This window comes from Drosophila subobscura, chromosome O (assembly GCF_008121235.1).
Source record: "Drosophila subobscura isolate 14011-0131.10 chromosome O, UCBerk_Dsub_1.0, whole genome shotgun sequence".
Lineage (NCBI taxonomy): Eukaryota > Metazoa > Arthropoda > Insecta > Diptera > Drosophilidae > Drosophila > Drosophila subobscura.
Window position 1 is genome coordinate 2,714,424 of NC_048533.1, and position 20,236 is coordinate 2,734,659.

Consider the following 20,236-nt stretch of genomic DNA (forward strand, 5'->3'; position numbering starts at 1 on the left):
CAATTTCAACTCATCTGGCATCTCCGATCAGCTGACCGAATCGCACGACGGTGGTGTGGTAACACTGGTTTTTTGCAGCATTATTGCGCGCGTTTTTAGTGTTTAATAAGCGGTTTATATGTTTAATGTTTAAAGTTTAAGGTTTTAATTTTAATTGTAAGTTCACCAACCGCAGTGTAGGATCATCATCATGTCGAGGAAACCCTCGGCGCCGAAAAAGCAGCTTAAACTTAGCAGCTTCATCGGCTCGGGCAGTAGTCAGACTAAAATACAAACTAAAAAGGGTAAGGGAGCAATGCTTCGCTTCTGTGGGATATATTGAAGTCATGTTTATCTTTTTAGCGTCTGTGGCCAACACCCAAGTAAGTAAAGTCTACAACCCCATATTTCTGGACTCCTCTTCTTCTGACGAGGATGACACCCAGAGCTCCAACACAAAAACCGAATCACAGGATGATTCCAATGCTACCCAAACATTGGAAGAGCAGCCTCTGTCTCTACCGGAGGCGCCTGTTGCGTCGCAGCCTGTAAATAAATCCGAGCTGAGTAAATGGGGAAGGGCAGATACAAAAGTGTCTAAGGATGTCTTAAAAGACAATCAGCTTACTTTCAAAGAGGATGTCTTGTCCGGCTCGGAATGGGTGAGAGATTTTCCCTCCCCACCATTCGAGGATTCGAGTAATTGGCACAGAACTGAGACAAAAGTATCTAAGGATCAGTCCACTTTGAAGGAGGATGCCCTGTCCACCTCTAAGAAAATGCATTCAGAACGGGGGGGAGATGTGCCCTCCACCCCACCACTTGCGGATTCGAGTAATTGGCGCAGAACAGAGACAAAATTATCCAAGGATCAGGCCACTTTGAAGGAGGATGCCCTGTCCACCTCTAAGAAAATGCATTCAGAACGGGGGGGAGATGTGCCCTCCCCTCCATCAAGGCAAGCGTCAAAGTCCAAATTGAGCATGGTCTTTGATAACTCCCTGCCTGACTACCTGCGCGAACTGGCCCAAAATGACAATTTCACAATAGATCCCAGCCGCCAGAGTGTGGAGGCCCTGAAGGCCACGCTTAACTTCTTTCGCACCACGCACATTGACCTGATGGACAAATACTGCACACTGATTGATCAAATTCCGGCCAATCACTTTGAGGAAATATCCGGTTTCCAGCCAAACACATTCATTAAACTAAAGGTCATGCGGCAAAAATTCAAGGCTCGATCGCAGCTGTTGCAAAAAACCCTGGAGCGACAGCAGTGCCATCGCAGGAACGAGCAAGAGGAACAGGATGCCATGGAGCGGGAGGAGAAGGAAATCGAGGCTGAGCAAAATCGCGAAAAAACAGCCAGCCATGCAAATTTGACCCCGCCACAACACCACAACAGCAACAGCCTGCGCATGGCGCCTCTTAATCAAGTCGTGCATAACGCTGAGGAATGCAAGAGCAAGCCAGATGAGCAGGGGATGCTGCGGAAACGGGAAGAGCTCATACACGACTTGTGTGAGGACCCAGAGGATGACTACTTGGCTCAGAGCATCCTGCTTGACAGAGACCTAGCTGATGAAAGCATTAACGGGTATGCGCAGGAGATGGATTGCGAGATGAATGATGAGGATGATGATTTGGATGGACTTTTGGCCGACATTGAGAACGAGCACCAGCAAATGCAGGGGCGCAAGTCAGCGTATAACGGCTATGGTTATAAGGACTTTGAAGCAGTTCAAATTAACCAGAAAGGTGAAGGCTCTAAAGACAAGAATAAAGGCTACAATGCCATTGAGGCAGTAAAACCCAAGCCTAAAGAGACTCCGACCAAAGCGCTTTCTTTGGATGATGATGGCTTTCCTGAGTATGATGAAACTCTTTTCGAGCAAATGCATTCTCAGGCTGCCATCTCATCTGCCAGCATTACGGATCTAACTAGCCCCAGAAAAATGACCGACTTAACCGGTCCCAGCTGCAGTCGAAATCCACCCAGCCGCCTTCAACCGGCATCGGCCGCTGTTAACAAGGTGACAGGAAATTTTCATGCAAATGTGCACAACGACGGCATCACCGGCGAGTTTGACGGGCTACATTTTGAGCACTCGACCCGCCTAATGCACGGTTTAAGCTACAGCTTCGGCCTGAAGAGCTTTCGTCCTAACCAACTGCAAGTCATCAATGCCACCTTGTTGCGCAATGACTGCTTTGTGCTTATGCCAACGGGAGGAGGCAAATCGTTGTGCTACCAGCTGCCTGCCATCCTTACGGAAGGGGTGACCATTGTTATCAGTCCCTTGAAGTCGCTTATCTTTGACCAAACCAATAAACTGGCTTCTCTCGATGTAAGTATTTTAATTGCTTTAATTGTGGCATCTATTCAATCCTGATTACGTTTCAAACAGATATGCGCTAAGAGTTTATCCGGCGATCTGGGAATGGCCGATGCTATGGCCATTTACAGGGACTTGGAGTCACATCCTCCCATGGTCAAGCTACTGTATGTCACTCCTGAGAAGATAAGCAGCTCTTCTCGCTTTCAGGACATACTAGACACTCTAAACGCCAATAACTACCTCAGTCGTTTCGTCATAGATGAGGCTCACTGCGTATCCCAGTGGGGCCATGACTTTCGTCCAGACTACAAGAAATTGGGAATTCTGAAGAAGCGTTTCCCCAACGTTCCCACAATCGCCTTGACGGCAACGGCCACGCCTCGCGTGCGATTGGATATCTTGTCGCAGCTCAATTTGAAGAACTGCAAATGGTTCCTTTCCAGCTTCAATCGAAGCAACCTGCGCTATAAGGTGCTTCCGAAGAAAGGAGCGTCCACTGTGGATGATATGAGCGCATATATAAGGACAAAGCCACCGCACTCAAGTGGGATTATCTACTGCCTGTCGCGCAAGGAGTGCGAGGAAGTGGCTAAGAAAATGTGCAAGGACGGTGTTCGCGCGGTGGCCTATCATGCCGGTCTCACGGATACGGAGAGGGAGAGTCGTCAGAAGGACTGGTTGACTGGAAAGATCAGAGTGATCTGTGCCACCATTGCATTTGGCATGGGTATCGACAAGCCTGATGTTCGATTTGTCTTGCACTACTCGCTACCCAAATCCATTGAAGGCTACTATCAGGAGGCTGGACGGGCAGGGCGAGATGGAGAGGTGGCAGATTGCATCCTGTACTATAATTATTCGGATATGCTCAGACTCAAAAAGATGATGGATGGTAAGTAGCTCAATACATAAATACAGGGGTGATTGCACATTCAATTGCATATTCCAGGCGACAGAGCTCTTCAGTATAATGTTAAAAAGATGCACATCGATAATTTGTATCGCATTGTGGGCTACTGTGAGAACATTACGGATTGCCGGCGTGCCCAGCAACTGGAATACTTTGGTGAGCACTTCACCAGCGAGCAGTGTATGGAGAATAGGGCCACGGCCTGCGATAACTGTGTGAATAAGCGGGCTTATCAGCCCATTGATGCGCTGGAGCCGGCCAGAAAGGCGGCTCGAGCTGTCAAGGATCTATGCAGTGGAAGGTCGCGCTTCACGCTCCTTCATATATCCGACGTCTTGAAGGGCAGCAAGATTAAAAAGATTGTGGAATTCGGGCACAACAATACCCCACATCATGGATCTTTAAAGGACTGGGATAAGAACGACATACACAGATTGCTGCGCAAAATGGTTATTGACGGCTTCCTACGGGAAGATCTGATCGTTATGAATGACTTTCCTCAGGCATATCTTTACCTGGGCCACAGCATAAGCAAACTCATGGACGGTACTCCCGACTTCCAATTTTCCATAACGCGAAAGGATGCAAAAGCTGCAGTGGCCACTGTATCTGAGCCGGGAGCTGGCAGCAGCAATGATGGGAAGACGAAGATGCGCGAAATACACAATCGCTGCTACACTGATCTTCTAGACTTGTGCCGCACCATAGCTAGCCAGCGAAACGTGACTATGGCTAGCATAATGAATATACAGGCTCTGAAAAGTATGGCGGAGATTCTGCCCCTCACTGAGAAGGACATGTGCAGCATTCCTCATGTGACCAGGGCGAACTATGATAAGTACGGCGAAAAACTTCTTGAGATTACGTGTAACTATGCCTCGGAGAAGCTCCTGATGCAAGCAATTTTGGACGAGGAGGAGGAGCAGGCGACTGCAGCAGCATCGGCAGCAGCAGCAGCCGCAGCACAGAAGCCGCGGGCCGGGAGCTCGGGTTGGAAAAACGACACTTCTGTGGATTGGAACAAGGAGGTTGCATCGCAAGGTACCAGTGGAAGTAGTTATGGTTCCTCCTTCCGCGGCGGAAAACGTAAGAGAACCTTTAAGTCGGGATCGAGCAAGAGATTTAAAAGTACTTCAGCCTCTCCAGCACCAAAGAGAACCGCTGCAGGTCGAGGAGGTCGTGGCGGAAGAACGACAGCTAAGCGCGCAGATAGCACTGCCGCATCCGCATCCGCCTCTGGCTCTGGCTGGAAAAGTAAAAAAACAGGAAACAGCTTTGGCTTTGACCTGATGCCTTGTCCAGGATCAAAATAACGTCATCTTTACATTTTGTGGAAACGAAAACGATGGAGATCAACATTAAAGTGTCTCATTTCAACTTTCATTTCATGTTCAACAGTAACAACTTTGCCCTAGAGAGTAAGACTTAGATAAGTAGGCGCTGGAGCCGCTTGCATCTTTGGCTGAAACAGCATAAACAGAAACTCGCATTTCCAATTGTACAACGTCGGTGAATTTCACTTAATTAAGTACTCAAACAATAGCATCCATTAGTGTCCCACATATCGCCGATCTGCAATCACCGATCCCTTACTTGGCGGCTTGACGTAATTTGTCTTCAAAATCGTATGCCCCCATGGACCATATTAAGTTGGCGTCCGTTTCCACTTGAACAAACTCTGTGGAGTAGGTGTTCGATGTACTGACCATGCCGCCAAATTCCATCTGTGTGTGATCTTCAAGATAAAAGAATCGCATTAAATATAATTTCACGGGTCTAAAGAGTTTGTGTACAAACATAGATTCCACTTCAGGCCCGTCGTCGTAACATTGTGCGCCATTGATCCCACGGGCATCAGAGAACACCATCGCTGAGTTTTCACCAGATCGAGAGGAACCTGTATTGTGTGCTTGCCAGGCCGCAGAAGCCACGTGATGGAGTCACCGCTCAACAGAAACACATTGCAATTGTCCTTCTGAGCTTTATACAGGGTGTTCAGGTTGGCCATAACCTGATCGAGGCGCCCGGAGGTGTCGTGGAATACGACAACATCGTGGATTTTGCGCTGCGCCATCACTGGTTGAAGCACTGATATGGCCTTGGTGAAATCCGTTGCGTCTTGATCGGGAGTGTGTATTTTAGGTGTTGTTTTAAAGAAATCGACTGTTTCCTCCGTTATTGAATCAAAGTCGCCTGTTATCACATCGAGTGGTTCGAGCGGCGCTGTTGCCGGCGCACCCTTGGGCCTTTTGGCTACGGCTTGACCTAGCAAGAACTCACGCCAGTGATTAGAGCCTCCATCAACGGCGCAACGCACGGCCGCTGCACAAAGAGTTTTGATTCATTAACAGTTATCATCTAGGGGCTTGCTTGTATGCTCGCAGGGGAGAGTTCTTTAGTTACTTACCATTCGTCCATAACGATTTCACCACGTGAGCCGGAACCTGAATCTGTCGATTGAGCACAACACATACGTGCCCGTTGTCGCCCAGCTTGAAGTTTTCGTTGATCATATTGCCAGGCGTCCATTTGAACTCTTTGGGGGGCACTGTGTGGTCCATTTGTTGTCGAAATCCAATGGTTGTTTTGGTGCAGAGGCTGCGATTATCGCCATCCGCTATCGCCATTCGCTGGGCAGCGCTGCACATCAAATTTAAAACTGTAATGCGCCTATCGCCATCCGTTATCGCCATTCGCTGGGCAGCTGCGCTGCGTAGCATGTTTAAAACTGAATGGCGGTTTTTCATGCTGCTGCCATATTACGACAGCGTCGTAATAAATAAATAAATAACAAAATACATTAAAACTGAAATAATATGCTCGGCCGCCCTTTAACATGCTGTTTTCTGTTTTGAAACCATTTTTAATTTCAGTTCGATAGGCTTTAGGAATTCGATTCCTCCTAGGGATGGACGAAGTCTTTTCGATGTGGCGGCAAGTTTGAATTTAGCATAATCAGTCAGAGTACTATGTTTTGGATGATAGATACTCCTTCAGAGTACACATACTCATGCATTTTAGAGCTACCTCATGTCTAATTTTCCAACTAATCTGACGTACAACTTTTGTTGCTAAAGGTACTGCAGGACGGGGGCCATGCGCCTTCCCCTTTTCATTAAATGGGGGGAACAGGACAGTCGTCTGGAAACCAGACAAAATGGGGCGCGGGGATGTCATACTTTTGTTCTTGTTGAACCTTCGATGTCAGCTGTATCAATATTGTTGCAGTTCATTTTGCTTGCTCTATACAAATACGGCAGTTATACAGTGGCCATCAGCACTGGGCTTACACCCCCATCCATTGCGCCATGCGAACACGGCTTTTGGTCAGCCTGGGCTCTGATTGCTATTCAACGACCGTCCATTGATGTGGACTTGTGCCGTCTGCATATGCACACGAAAATGATTCAGATTTAAATCCACAATCCTTCATTTTGAAGGTAATTTGTAGAGATGCAGGGAGCATGCAACCGGAGAAGCTCGAAAGAAATTCGCACAAGTAGTTGAAGTCGCTGAATATCGTTGCTCCCAACGCAGTCATAAATATATGTATAAAATTCCACTTTTACAAATACCCGAGTGTTTCCCCGTGAACATTGGGGTACGCACATGTGCTTGGCATATTTGTTCGCCATTTATACAACTTTGAAATAAATTACATGAGTCGTCGGGTTTGACATTCCACCGGGTGCTCCCAGGGTGTCACGCAATTTATTTATCAAGGCAATATAAAATGTCGGACTGCCAGATTTAACAAAGAGGCGACAATCAGGAGCGTCGCATTCCAAAACTAATTGCAATCCTGTCTCCGCACGCTGATCGGTTATGTGTGTCACACGCACCCACACATTAGCAAATGGGATCAAGGAGTTCGCAGTACTTCAGTCGAAACGTATTTGTTCGTCCATTTATTCAGTGCAGTTCAATGCACCGCGATGACGTGATTAGAAGTTATTAAGTCACAATACTCGTGGGCAATGGCGGGAAGGGTGGACACTTGCCGGTTTACTTGACGTTTCAAGCAGCAGTCGACTTTTAGACCTAAGCCAGCGGCAGGAAATTCATCAATGTCTCCGATGATGGTCAAAAACAGCGTGGGACATTTTTAGCCTAAGCCTGAAATGCATTGCCCGATGATGGTAAAAAACAGGACGAGGACTCCGAGAAACAGAGAGCAGAACACACAGCGGCATGGAAGGAAGGTGCGCTGGGGGCTGGAATTGGATTGCTAATGGTGGTTGAGGCGGAGGAGAATATTTACGGACGAGAAGCAGAAAGCGAGCCACAGAAACGGATGCCGAATGTCCTTTTTTTCTGCAGCCAAGAGGAAATTATGAATTTAGGTGTGGTTGTGTCGTGGCGTTTTCTTCCTGCTTGCCCATTGCAGCAGCTCAGCAACAGCTGCTGACTGTTTATGTTCTCTTCTTCTCGAATCTGGATTGACTCTCGGACTTCGCCTCACTTGAATGTCCACAAAAACAAAGGAAAAAAAGAACAAAATTGCCTTTTACTATTCCATACACATAAATGTACATATGTGTGTATGTATTTACGTTATATTTGATCTTTGTCGGTTTTACATTTGACCCTTTCGTATGTTTGTGGATCCTTCTCCATGCACTCGCACTGGAATTGGACACTTCCAGCGATTACTTTTATTGTATTCCGTCAAATTAACTTAATTGGTACAACACCGCTGCGTGCAACGTGCTCTTCGAGTGGTAATGCCAGTGTCCAGTATACTTGTCCGGTCTGTGTGCCTTTGGGGTCCACGGCGACTGCTAGCGGGGAATGCGCTTAGCCCTGCTGGCAGGCATAAACCACAGTTTGTGTGATCTACATCCATATGCGTATTTATAGATACTTTTGTGGTTGCACTTATTCATACAACATAAATATTTAAATGAAATGCTAGGTCATAAATCTATGCAGTTTTGATTAGCTTAGTCCACAAGTGTAATCGAGTTTCGGCTTAGATATCCCATTTCCCGCCCATATAATCTGTACACAACACATGTATGTATGTATAAGAATGCATATGTGTGTGTATATTGTGCATTTCCAATTTGAGTTCTTGTTTCTGTTATTGTTCTGCATTCGGCGGCACTGGATATGTACACGCTTCAATTGCCGCCGTAGTCCTCGATGAATGTGTCGATGATGTAGCGCTTCACCTCGTTGATGGACGTGCGCTTGTTGCTGCACTGAAGCCTCTCCTGGTGCTCGGGCATGACCAGAAGCTGCTGCAGCTCTCCCTGCGGAAGCGAAAAAAGCGAAAGCAATGTCCATATAGTTGTCAGCAAACAATACACAATTATCAGCGAATTATTATTTAATTCGATTGCTGATTGGCCAGCGTGGCGGCGGGACGTATGCGCTATCAGAGAACACACTCCACAGACCGAACAGTCAACGCTGTATTTATGGTTATCGGATTAAATTGCTGCCACCATTTGTGGATGCCCCTTGAATGCAGCTGTGCTGTTAAGACCAACGCACAGTGGGACAATCACCGATTATACTCACAGTAAAGCCGCGTCCAATCTCCACGTCCGCGTCTATCGGCAGTGTGTACAGTCGTTTCGAGACAACAAAACTATTTGTCCACGCGCAGTCCACGTAGATCGATATAAAGTCGCCATTTTGTATGCTGCATTGGCAGAGTAACAGAAAAACAAAACACCAGTTACATGAGACCAGGCGAAAATAATTAAAATATTCAATGAATGCATAAACACATACAAAGTACATATGTGTCCATACTGTTCGAATGTGGAGTATATATGTACAGATATGTATGTATGTACATATGCATGTGCGCACAGTGAGTGTGCGAAATGTGCCGACGGCCGATGACAAATGGCGCCCACTTGAACCAAGTGTCAATTTGGCCGTGTGTCGTCGCAAAACCAAAGCCAAAAACCAAAAAAAAGAGAGATAGAAAAAGGCGTTCGATATTCATGTGCAGAATGTGTGGGTGTGGCTGTGTGGCTGTGTGGTTGTGTGGGTGCGGGTGTACTCTTATTTGCATGTGTGTCAAGTGTTGGGCTGTGTGTGTGTGTGCGTTTCATGGCACAAACATTTATGCTAATAAATTGAAAATGCAAATAAAAAGGAAAGTGTCAACGACGATGGCCATCAGTTGGAGAGTTGGACGTGAGTGCCATGCAGCGCACACACACACACACACACATAAACCATGTCGAACACAGACACAGTGATTGGCAATCAACAATAACAACGACCATTGAGAAGCACACAACAAGCATCCATTGCACTCATTCCGGTCCCCGTCACACTCACCTGATGGCCACTTGATGCCACCGATAATCATATAAATTGAATTTCACCGGCAACATTTCCGTTGTATTGTCGCGCTCCAGATACAGGCGAAGTCCGTCCTTGCACGCCTCCAGATACAGATTATGCGTGGCATTGCGTATGGAGAAGATGGTCGCCGTACTTTTGGTGTCGTTCTGCAAGAGACAGAGACGGACAGATGGGATAGGAGATTGTGGCTCCGCTGAGCTTTGAGTTCGTATTCACCTTTGCCCTCAGCGTGATCATCAGCGTAAAGTTAAGTATGTTCCGCCAGCTTCGAATGTAGCCCATGTTGTAGGGTGTAGAGGGGGCGGGCGACGATGGGGTGCCTGCCATGAGAGCGGTAGTCAGATCCTGCATCTGCGTTTCCGGAAACGCCGAGGCCATTGCTGCTGCGGACTCTGAGGCCTGCGTGGGCAGCTCCTCCATGAGCGGCAACTTCTTATAGAACTTGAGCAGATCGCTAATGTCATCTGTGTGTGAGTGTCGATGGTGAGCAGAGGTTGTATCTGGGTCTAAGGGCTTTAGGGGGTGTCTCTCCACTTACCACTGCATTCGAAACTGTTGCAGTTGCGCTGCTCAATGTTGTAGCCCTCGCAGAGGAGTGTGGACAGAGCCACACTCTTGGCCGGCTTGTGCTTCTTGTGCTGATTGCTGGCACGTGTCTTCCTGCGACCAGCTGGGGCTCGAGCTCGGGCTTGGGATGGGGATGGGGCAGGGGCATGGACACGGGCACTGGCACTGGCTCCCCCACCATCATCCCGTTGCACAAATCGGACACTTTTGCCTCCCGCTGCCTCATTACTGCTGTTTGTTCCCATGATGGGGCCAGGTGCCTGGGGCTGGGGCTGGGCTTCTGCCATCTGTGTGAATTTATGCAGCGGCTCATCGCTGCTCGCTCGTTGGAGGAGCAAATCCTCGTCATCGGCCAGTACTTCATTATTATTATCATCGTTGAATTTGTCCGTGTCTGTTGCCATGCTGTCCAGAGTGTCATCGTCATTCGCCTCCTTGGAACTGGCAATCTCATTTGCGGTATCGTCCATCTGCCCTTCCATTTTCATGTCCACATCATCGTCTTCCTCCTCCTCCTCCTCCTCCTCCTGGTTTTCCAGGTTCATGTTCAAATTCATATTCATGTCCACCAGCGGATTGTCCAGCAGGCAGCGGCGGAATCGCTGCTGAACCCCCTTGCCGCAGGTGACGCTGCACAGGGTGAAGTCGCTCCAATCATCCCAGCCTGTAATTATCAGCGTGTTAAAGAGTTACACTTTTCGTCTCTAAAAAGTATAAAAATGCCTGTGGATCGTTGAGTCTTAAATTGATGTCTTAAATGAAAGGTCTCTAATGGTGTTGCCGCAATTCATTCGAGGGGGGTTGGGGCGTGCGCTCTCAGTGGGCGCCACGCCGCTTGACACAAAAGTCAAGTGTTTCTTCCCTCGAGTGCTGCAGCCAGTTGAAAGCATCTCTCGTCCTGTCCTGACTATGCGATAGGGCAGGGACGCAGACGCAGGCGACATCTGCTGCGTCATCGAAAAATCCTTTTCCTATTTTACTTTATTTTATTTTATTTTCTTTTCATGCAGCAGCGTCACCTCTGGCACCGGCACAGGCACAGGCTGACTGCCTGACTAGTTGCCGGTCGCATGGTTATCAATCTTCATAAAAGATTCATCTCTGAAGGGAGAGGAGAACACGGCGTCATAATAAACTGGCGAATAAACCGAGAGACTAGCAGAATTTTAAGTTCTTCTCCTCTCGGGATATGCCCAGCGGGTTTGATGGAAACGTGAACCGGTAAAATTGCGTAGCTCCGTTCGGGCTTTAAGGACTCGGCTTTCAAGACGCAGCAATTCATTGGCCAACAGCAACATAGCACTGCTGTCCCAAAACCCTCATGTGCCAATTAATACTCCAGTCTGCGAATAGTTTCGAAATTCTATCCCTATACGAATCCCCATCCGTATCCGGGTCCGTGTGGGTTCCATGGCAAACGTTCGAGCCAAGCGATTTGTTCAACAATGCAACTAGCAAGCAAAAGCGATTAACTAACGGAGGCAATGGAAGCAACGGAAGCAACGGTGGGGGGAGGAGGGTACAGTAAGTGGACACAGGATGTTAAAGCTTACCCAAATGCTTCCAGATATGATTCTCGAACTGCGGTGTCCAGCGATGCAACCCGTTGATGCTGATGTGCAGAACATCAGTGGCCCCTGCGGCAGGCGGTCGTGGCAACTGTCGGCCAGAGCTGGTGGCTGCTGCTGCGGCAGGCAACAATTTGCCAAAGGCAATTAATTCCGTTGGCAGCATTTTGAGCATATTAGCATCGAAGCAGCGCAGCGGCTGGATTGTTGCATTCAGCTGGCTGTGGGATGAAGTAAAGAGGCAAAGAGTGAACATTCTGTATGGGGTTTATCACCATAAAGCAGTGTCCTGCACCTACCCCTCGTACTGAAACGCTGACTCAGTGCCACTCCAAGCGCTGCCACCACCGGATCCATTGGCACTTCCCCCACTGGGATGGCCGCCGCTGCTGGACATCCCTCCTCCCGAAGCCCGAATCGACAGTGTGGCCTCTCCGCCGCTGGCGCCATTGGCCATTTTCAGCAAAGAGGCTCCTTTGTATATCGTTTCGGGGGTTAATGTTATTAAAATACCGGAGGACAGCTTAGTTGCAGTGTCCCCCGGCCCATCGTCAAGCTCCGCATCGGTGAAGACACGGGCTGCGAGGGCCTTTACAATCACAGGACTCGTGCGAATCAGCTCCACTATGCCCTTGTGTGCACAACGCTGGGGATCCGCTGCTGGTGCTGCAGTGGCACCAATCGCCAGTAGCAGCAGGAGCAGGACCAGGACCAGAATCCGGGCATGCGACTGCGAAAGATGTCGCCCACTGTCATCCCTGTTCATCGCTGAGGCTGTGGCTGTCTCTGTGGCTTTTGCTGATGCACCCAGAGTGGGTGCCATGGGCAGCACGTAGCGCATATACAGATCCTTTATCTCTTTGACTGCGCGAATCCTAGCGAAATTCGCAGGTTGGCATGGCACCTTTTATCACTGCGGTGGCCGGTGGCTCAATTTACTTTTGGCAAAAGTCACGTTCCGGCTTTGGTTTCTTTAGGGCCTGCCGCTTTCAGTATAGTGACGACACTTAAATCGCGCCGACATTCATTGTGGGGCTGAAGAGATAGAAAATATAACTCTTATTAAGGTGAAATTCAACTCTTCATCGACAAAAGAATGCACTTCAAGTAAATGCTGTGCCGCCACCAGGTCGCACAGAACCATTGGCTCTTATCATGCCACGATTTTTGATTGATTTTCGGGAGAATATTTGTTTATTTAGATTTAACAACGTCACCTTGTTAGTAAATTCAACTTGAACGCGCGCTTGGCAAATAGAAACGGTAAATTAAGTTCGCTCTCAAGCTTGCGCTCTTCTTTCTGAGAGGAAGATGTAGGAAAGGAAAGAGCAGATCAGCAGCAGCAGGGAATGAGTATTTCACAAATCCACAGTTATGTCTCATGTTAATTCGGTCGGTCTCGCGGCTAAACGTGTGCTTTTGTTGTTGAGTGTGTGTGAAAGTATGTAAGCCTCTCAAACGGTACCTTTGCACTCTCACTGCAGTCAAAGAGTGAGATGAGAAGACCCACTGGACCCACGCACGTGTGTGAAGAGAGCAGATAGTGTGGCAGAAGAGGCAAAGCAACGGCAAAGAAATACATGAAGCGACATGATGGAAATAAAGCCAATACAGGTCTGCCCATACAAACGTATGCAATAGCTAAATAAGCGCTCTTGAAAGCTGCATTAAAAGCCTATAATTCTGTTTTCAAAAAAAAAATATGTACATAAAGCACACGCATGCAAGCACACACATACACCCATACGTAAATCGCTTAAGCACTGTGTAGTGACTTCCCAAGGTTCCGTTGCAGCAGGTCTACTCTTGCCCCAGTTGCCACAAAAATGGAAACACAAAACATTCTGCCAGATACATGTGGGCCTCCCTTTTCAGTTTGCAACTTTCAGCGGAACCCCAACAAATTTTGCGACTGCAGCCCAAACCGTTCCGACTGTTCATATTCCCGGTTGGGGCCTTTGGATACACTGAGGGCCGGGGGATGAGCAAAAATGAACAACAAATGTGAAACTGAATGCAAATGCGGCCGGGCGCGCAAAATTGAGCCCTCAATTGTTTTATGGCCGGGACCTGTCCCAGAAAAACTGGCCAAGTCGGCCGTGACGCGACTCAGTTGCGGAACCTGTGCTCTGTCCGATCCGTTATGCTCCGTTATGAGTATTCTGTTCTGTTCGTTTCCGTTTGTCCACTCACCCCACCCACTCTCAACATATTCTCCGGGGGCGGCAATCAGTGTAATTGTTATTGTTCTGCTACCCTCTAATCGCGGAGCTCAGAGTGTTTATTGGTTCTCGTGAATCAAGAACATCAAAGATGAACTTAAATGGAAGTTACCACAAAAAAGGTCAATTATTGTTTTAGGTTGCTTCTCTTGTGTGCGCCGTTTCAATTATTGTCGAGTAATAGGTATATTGCAGTCGATTTATTATATGTGTGTAGTGTTCTCACTTGTTTTTCTTCGTTTCTATTGCCTTTAATCCGTTTGTTTTGTTCCCGTTGTTCCGTTGAACTTTTGCGAATTGGCAAAGTTACTTCTTGCGACAATCTGTTAAAAGCTTTTGAGTTCCAAATAAACTTCGGTTGGCATGCAATCTCGAAAGTACGTTAAAGGTAAGTACTCCATGAACGAGTCGAGGGGCGTCGTAAATCAGGCAGAGAAATTCCTACGGATAAGCTAAATGTATATTTTATGCACCTGCCAGCGGAACTTACGTACGTACAGACGCTCCTCTCCGGTCGTAGCTGACCTCCGGGGAATAAATATCAAAAAATCGCAAAACACCAGACAAATATTAGCATTGTTCTCCCTTTCGACCGAGTTCATTTTGAAGTTGAAAACGAAACAACGAACAATAAATGGAACCCACTCGTTGATTACTGCCTCTCTTTCCCCAACACCTTTTGTGTTTCCGCCTGTTTACACCATTCGTTATACATATGTACTTCAAAATACCTTATTAAAGGGCAAATTGAAGGCCAGCTGAATGTCAGGCTTAGCACATGTGTGTGGAGGGATGGATACCATTCCAGGGTGCGATTCTAGAGATGATTGAATATCAAAAGGCGGTTGGCGAACGCAAATCTCTGACATGTTTTAAGTTGTCCCATGATGGCCCCACCTCCCCTCCCCAATTCCGCCCCAAAGTCAGGCCCTGACCTGACAACAATGTGAGCAGCTCGGAAGGCAAGTTTAGTTTAACAAGTGCGACTCTCAAAGGACTCGTAAAACTGATAGCTACAGCAATCATGAGGCCCCCACTCCTGGCTCCTGTGGAAGTTTTAAGGCTCCAGCACGTTTGCCGTCCGAACTTCCACAAGTGGTGGGCGGTTGCTCTCCATATTTGGGTCTCAGATTGGCTAAACGCAAGGGAGGGCTGGGGGCAAACATTCTGCACAAAGCAGCAAAAATATTTGGTGCCCAAATTATGCCTAAAATTCCAGGCAGAGGGACTCTGGTCCCGGCCTCTTGGATCCCAAAAGAATCAAGCCCACAGAGTGGAGTCCTTCCGTTCGTTCGTTCCACACGCATACGCAATTATCCTCAGGGACAACTGTCGCCGTTTATCTGTGCGAATGATTAGGCCCAAAGTGTCTTAAAATTAATTTAATAGTGAAGCCAGAGCCGCCCAAGGTTGCTGCGTAAGCTGAATCCTGAATCCTGGCAACCATTAGATGGATCACGCAGATTGTATTCGTTTTGTGGTTTAAATAGTTTTATCTGCCTCACACTCGAACGCCAGGCAATGGAGTTTTATTATTGTGCGGCTCTTATCCAAAGTGTGCAACGAGCTACGAGTATCTGGAAGACACTTGAATGAATGCCACACCAGCAGCCAGCAGCCAGCCAGCCAGACAGACATCCCGACATGTAAATCACTTGGCCAAGAGGACAATTCCTTGCTCTCTTCGCTGGCTGGAAGTTTGTCAATGAACACGAAATTCTTGCATAACAATTTCAACTTGCGCCCTCAGCAGCAGCAGCAGGAGCAGCAGGAGCAGGGCTTCTGCCGCCTTTTCTTTTCAGTCACGCGCTGTGGCTTTATTAAATTCCTATTTTATTGATTCACATCTTTGCAATGTTCTCCTCGATGTGTCTGTCCCCACTCGTGCTGAATGGCAGAATGCTGCTGAATGATATCCGAAGCACGAGTTGTGGTGGCTGAGCTTGAGCTTGGATGATTGAGGGGCCCATCGAGGTTGTCTATCATTACTATCATTACAATCAACAATATGGCTATGTCCAGGCCGAATCACAAGTTGAAGTAATTGCAGTTTATGGCTAAACAAACACTTTGCAGTGTTAGGAAGGGGGCTTAAGAAGCGGAAGACATATTTCAATTTGTTGTATTTAAATAATGCAAACTCATTTGAGACGAAAGCGAATTTATGGCCCCCAACGAGGGGGCGGCCTTAGTAAAAACAAAAGCCAAAAGGTTGCTCCAACACTGTTACGATGGGATGTGGCTCTGCTCCGGTGCTCCAGCCCATGCTCTCTGGGAAATTTATGTGCACAATTAATTCTAAAATCCGAATCTCAGTAAATATCATCGCATAAAAACAAGATACACATTGGGTATACCTGCTGCAGCAGTCGATTGTCAGCATAAGGGACCAGGATTTGGCTCGGACGGGGCAGGCAATTAATTAAAATCTGAGTGGATTATTTGCCAAGCGGAGTATTTGCTAATTGGCTCTGCAATGGCTCAGTCCTGCCCTTATCCTCTCCTCGCACAATGCGTATGGCAAGCAAGCCAAGTCCTAGCTTCTGGCCTGACAGGCGTCTAACGTTCAATTCTGCTAAGCCCTGGCCCTGACTTAAGTGGCACCTCTTTGCCCTTCGCTCGTTCTTCCAGCTTAATGAGCCGTTCCACTGCGAACTTTATAGTCGGGATGGGGTTAAGGGTCGCGGTGCTCGGTGCTCCTTTGAGCAAATTGTAATTATAATGCCACTTAATGTCATAAGAGCGTATCTGTTGTTCCTGTTTCCTGTTTGCTGTGGGATTTTGTTATTGTTGCCAATCATCTTTTATATGCCGTCGATTAGGCGATTTGGCTGCAAAATAAAATACGCTGCTAATGAAGGGTTTGGCCAACAAGAGATCAAAATGCAATGGAAGGCAGAAACCATTCGGTCAGCGATTGGAGGTCTCTGTACCAACAAGTTCCTCCCACAATTGCCAGTGGGCCACCGTTTGTTCATTATGCAAAGCACACTTAACTGGAAAATTAGCATAGATCAAGCACATGCGGGGGCAAAACACACACAAACATGCACACATGCACACACGTACACACGTACACATACACGTACAGATACTCTGCAGTTGCCATTGCCATTGCCCCATTATCCATTATCTATACGCTGGGATTATTTTTATTACATCCTGGAAAGCATTTCGCTGGTACAGAAACACAGCCGCAGATATTTTCCGCTGAGGCAGCAACAAAAAAGCAGCCCCATTATAAAAGGACAACGGCACATTAACCAATGGGTATGTAAATGGTGCCTGCAGACCCCAGACCCCAGACCCACTTCCTGCCGCTGTCTGGGAGACCCACATTAACCCATTTGGCCATTTGGCAAAGCGAACACACAGATAGAATCGGCAGAGCAGAAGCAGCAGAGCAAGCGACTGTCGGGGGGGTTGCCAACGGACATTAACAATGCAATTTTGTAACAATATGAAAGTGTGCAAAATGCTCCCGTATTCGTATTCGTAATCGTAAAATTCCTCAGAGCATAGTTTCAGTAGAAGGAGGCACACCACATGCACACCACAAAAGTACAGAGCACATAAATCAATCCGCAAAGCAAGCCACACTACAGACAACAATGTGCTTATCATTTGGACTCGAGGTTTCCCTGTGGTCTCTACAAAGAGTGCTGCCGATACTCGTAGTGTTGGTGGGGGGTCTGCTTACCCAAGTTGGCAGGATTTGACGCTTTCTCTGTTCACTCGGAATCCATAGCAATCAGCAGGATGGGACGCTGCAATCTTGACTCGTTCTTTAGGGGAATATTTCCCACAAACGCCAATGCAATCGACCAGAAGAGCACACCGCTTTTGCGTTTAATTTGATTTGAATGCCAATGAAACTGGCATCACAATCGGATTAGTGTCTGCGGTTTTAAGAACATTAATTTGATTCGAAAATTGTAATTCCACAAAGTTGTTGAGGGTCGGTTGTGTGTGTGTCCGTATTGTGTTTTGTTGCAACTCTTTATTTATTTCTCACATTTTGCACTTTGCCACTTCTCTCGCCATGTTGCTTCCTAATTAAATTTCGAAAATCCACAAGCGAACACTAATTACAGCTTTTATTGCTTCCACACCAGCAACACAGCAGCATAAGCGAGCGTGTCAGCATGAGCATGTGGCATGTGGCATGCCACGCACAGAGTTCAGAGTTCGAAGCAACGAAGCGACTTTGTTGCTGATGCACTTTTAGATCCTGATTCGAGGACTATACGGATAGAGCGCCGCGAACCGACTGCGTGGCCATGTCCACAAACAGAGGCTTTTATAGCAGCCGCAAACGATCCGAGGCCAGCCAGGCGCCTGCGCGGATAAGCTCTCGTTTGCGGCTCTGACTTCCGCTGCCAAAAGAGATGAGAGGAAAGCCGGCTGGCTATAGCCGCTGCTCATTTAGTGGGTCCCCTCCCTGCTTCCCCATTCAGGGGAGTTTGTTTACATGGGGACAGCTGGCAGAGGTTGTGTGGGGACAACACAAAGTTTGAAGCCAACCAAGGCTTGGCAATGCCACTTGCCACTTGCCACTTGGCTCGAGGTGGGTTGGAGGGCATGTCCTCTCAGGGCTATATACATACAATTATTTGTATTGCTGCGCTGTGCGTGGGTGCATCCTGGTATTACATTGAAGTTTTAATTGAATTGCGGCTGCTGCAAGTTTTTTAACTGCATTTTGCTCTCGCAGATCCCCCCTTGGAGACGCTCGGGCGTCCCTCTCGACCGCAAAAGGTGAGAAAAAAAAGCACAAGTTGTGCCACAAACTTTGTAGCTTGAAAGTTTTTCACTTTTCATTTCTTGTGTGTGTGTTCATGGGTTTATGTGTGTGTGTATGTATGTGTGTTTGTTTCTTTCTGTTTAAATGCAGCAAACATATGCAGCGAACAGAGAGAATGAGCGGCCTGCCATGTCCCGCACTCCGCCGAATAAAGCGAGCGCCTGGACCAAACCAAACACTTCCGAGTTCTATTTATGTTTTCGCTTCCCCCATAAAACACCTGTTGTTTCCACTGTTGTTGTCGTTGTTGTTGCCCACTGGCCTCCTTATCGCCTCCTTTGTCTTTATACCCGGTACTCGAAGAGTAAATAGGGCAAATAGCAAATGTATTTGTGGGGAATAACGGTTGTATGTAACGCACAGAAGGAAACGTCTCCGACCCCATAAAGTATATATATTCTTGATCCGCATCAATAGCCGAGTCGATAGAGCCATGTCTGTCTGTCCGTATGTCCGTCCGTCCGTCCGTCTTGTTGAGCGCCTGGATCTCAGAGACCATAAAAGCTAGAGCCACCAAATTTTGCATCCATACTTCTGTATGCTCACACTGTTACACGTGTATTTCAAAAATGAGCCACGCCCCCTTCCGCCTCCGCAAAAGGGCGAAAACCTCCCAAATCTACAATTTAGAAGATAAAAGAAAACTAAAAACGCTATTCCGTAGGGAATGACCATATCTATCATATCACCAAATTGGGATCCGATTGGAGCATTATTATAGCCACAATGAAGAAATTAATTAGCAGTGGCCAAACCCACCCCGTCCCGCAGCATTCACACTCTGCTTCACGCTGTCTCTGCCCCTGACACGTCTCTGCCTCTGCCTCTGCCACTGCCACGACTCTGCAGTGTGTGTATAGGGGAGGGTGGCGAGCTAAAGGAGCGTGTTGGCGTGAGAAGTGTTGTTAATGTAGATGACAGATGAAGAAAAAATGTAAAATTTGACAAATAACCGCTAAGTTGCAGATGTAGTACTGAGTGCTGGGTATAAAAGTTGTGGCGCGTAAGAAGCGTCTCACACGTCCCTTCTCGTTTCGTTTGTTTTCCCGAGCCACAAAAGTTTTCCCCACTTTTCCTTTGCTCTTCGCTGATATCATTTTTTGCTTGAACCATTGTGTGCCTGCCGATTGCGGAATGGGGGAGTTTTGGGGGTGCTACGACTATGATTTATTGCGGTTTGGTGAACTGCTGGAACAACTTCATTACGGAGCAGCTTACGGCCAAACGGACAATGCAACAATGGAGGATGGCTGATGGTATTACCTATTTATTAACAATTACAGACATAAATGGGGAAAGTGCTTTCCACACACGGAATAACCAATCAGCAGTCAGGAGGAGCTATGGCCCCGATTGTGCATGCCTCTTATCTGCCCCAGTGCCACAGTGCCACAGCCACAAAGGCCGCAAAGGCCGCAGTGGGTAACCCATTTAGAACAATTTAGACACTCTCCAAAAATCAGCCAGCCAGTGCTACGCTCAACAGATCCTTTGTTCCCACTGCCACGAGCTCTCTG

The 20,236-nt window shown here is 47.5% G+C and overlaps 3 protein-coding genes across 3 annotated transcripts; 1 reads left to right on the forward strand and 2 right to left on the reverse strand.

Moving 5' to 3' along the window:
* The first annotated feature begins 56 nt into the window (after window positions 1–56).
* On the forward strand, window positions 57–4,576 carry LOC117899321 (Bloom syndrome protein homolog). The gene is made up of 4 exons (XM_034809252.1): window positions 57–284; window positions 343–2,327; window positions 2,388–3,210; window positions 3,268–4,576. Exons 1-4 carry the CDS (start codon window positions 191–193, stop codon window positions 4,539–4,541), a joined length of 4,176 nt encoding a protein of 1,391 aa, XP_034665143.1. The 5' UTR covers window positions 57–190; the 3' UTR covers window positions 4,542–4,576.
* Window positions 4,577–4,594: 18 nt separating this feature from the next.
* LOC117899324 (thiamin pyrophosphokinase 1) lies at window positions 4,595–5,870 on the reverse strand. The gene is made up of 3 exons (XM_034809258.1): window positions 5,636–5,870; window positions 5,026–5,550; window positions 4,595–4,963 (listed from the first exon to the last, which is right to left on the reverse strand). Exons 1-3 carry the CDS (start codon window positions 5,853–5,855, stop codon window positions 4,818–4,820), a joined length of 891 nt encoding a protein of 296 aa, XP_034665149.1. The 5' UTR covers window positions 5,856–5,870; the 3' UTR covers window positions 4,595–4,817.
* A 1,921-nt stretch (window positions 5,871–7,791) lies between these two features.
* Window positions 7,792–18,162, reverse strand: LOC117898129. The gene is made up of 8 exons (XM_034807323.1): window positions 17,616–18,162; window positions 11,993–12,728; window positions 11,679–11,914; window positions 10,097–10,789; window positions 9,775–10,022; window positions 9,532–9,704; window positions 8,755–8,878; window positions 7,792–8,483 (listed from the first exon to the last, which is right to left on the reverse strand). Exons 2-8 carry the CDS (start codon window positions 12,532–12,534, stop codon window positions 8,352–8,354), a joined length of 2,148 nt encoding a protein of 715 aa, XP_034663214.1. The 5' UTR covers window positions 12,535–12,728; window positions 17,616–18,162; the 3' UTR covers window positions 7,792–8,351.
* Window positions 18,163–20,236: the final 2,074 nt, after the last annotated feature.

Coding starts and splice junctions, on each gene's coding strand:
- LOC117898129 (XM_034807323.1), bottom strand. CDS start 12,534: ATGCGCTACGTGCTGCCCATGGCACCCACTCTGGGTGCATCAGCAAAA. Junction 10,790..11,678: donor TCATATCTGGAAGCATTTGG/GTAAGCTTTAAC, acceptor TGATAATTACAG/GCTGGGATGATTGGAGCGAC. Junction 8,484..8,754: donor AGATTGGACGCGGCTTTACT/GTGAGTATAATC, acceptor TCGCTTCCGCAG/GGAGAGCTGCAGCAGCTTCT.
- LOC117899321 (XM_034809252.1), top strand. CDS start 191: ATGTCGAGGAAACCCTCGGCGCCGAAAAAGCAGCTTAAACTTAGCAGC. Junction 285..342: donor TAAAATACAAACTAAAAAGG/GTAAGGGAGCAA, acceptor TTATCTTTTTAG/CGTCTGTGGCCAACACCCAA. Junction 2,328..2,387: donor ATAAACTGGCTTCTCTCGAT/GTAAGTATTTTA, acceptor CGTTTCAAACAG/ATATGCGCTAAGAGTTTATC.
- LOC117899324 (XM_034809258.1), bottom strand. CDS start 5,855: ATGGCGATAGCGGATGGCGATAATCGCAGCCTCTGCACCAAAACAACC. Junction 5,551..5,635: donor GAAATCGTTATGGACGAATG/GTAAGTAACTAA, acceptor CTCTTTGTGCAG/CGGCCGTGCGTTGCGCCGTT. Junction 4,964..5,025: donor GGGCCTGAAGTGGAATCTAT/GTTTGTACACAA, acceptor TTTATCTTGAAG/ATCACACACAGATGGAATTT.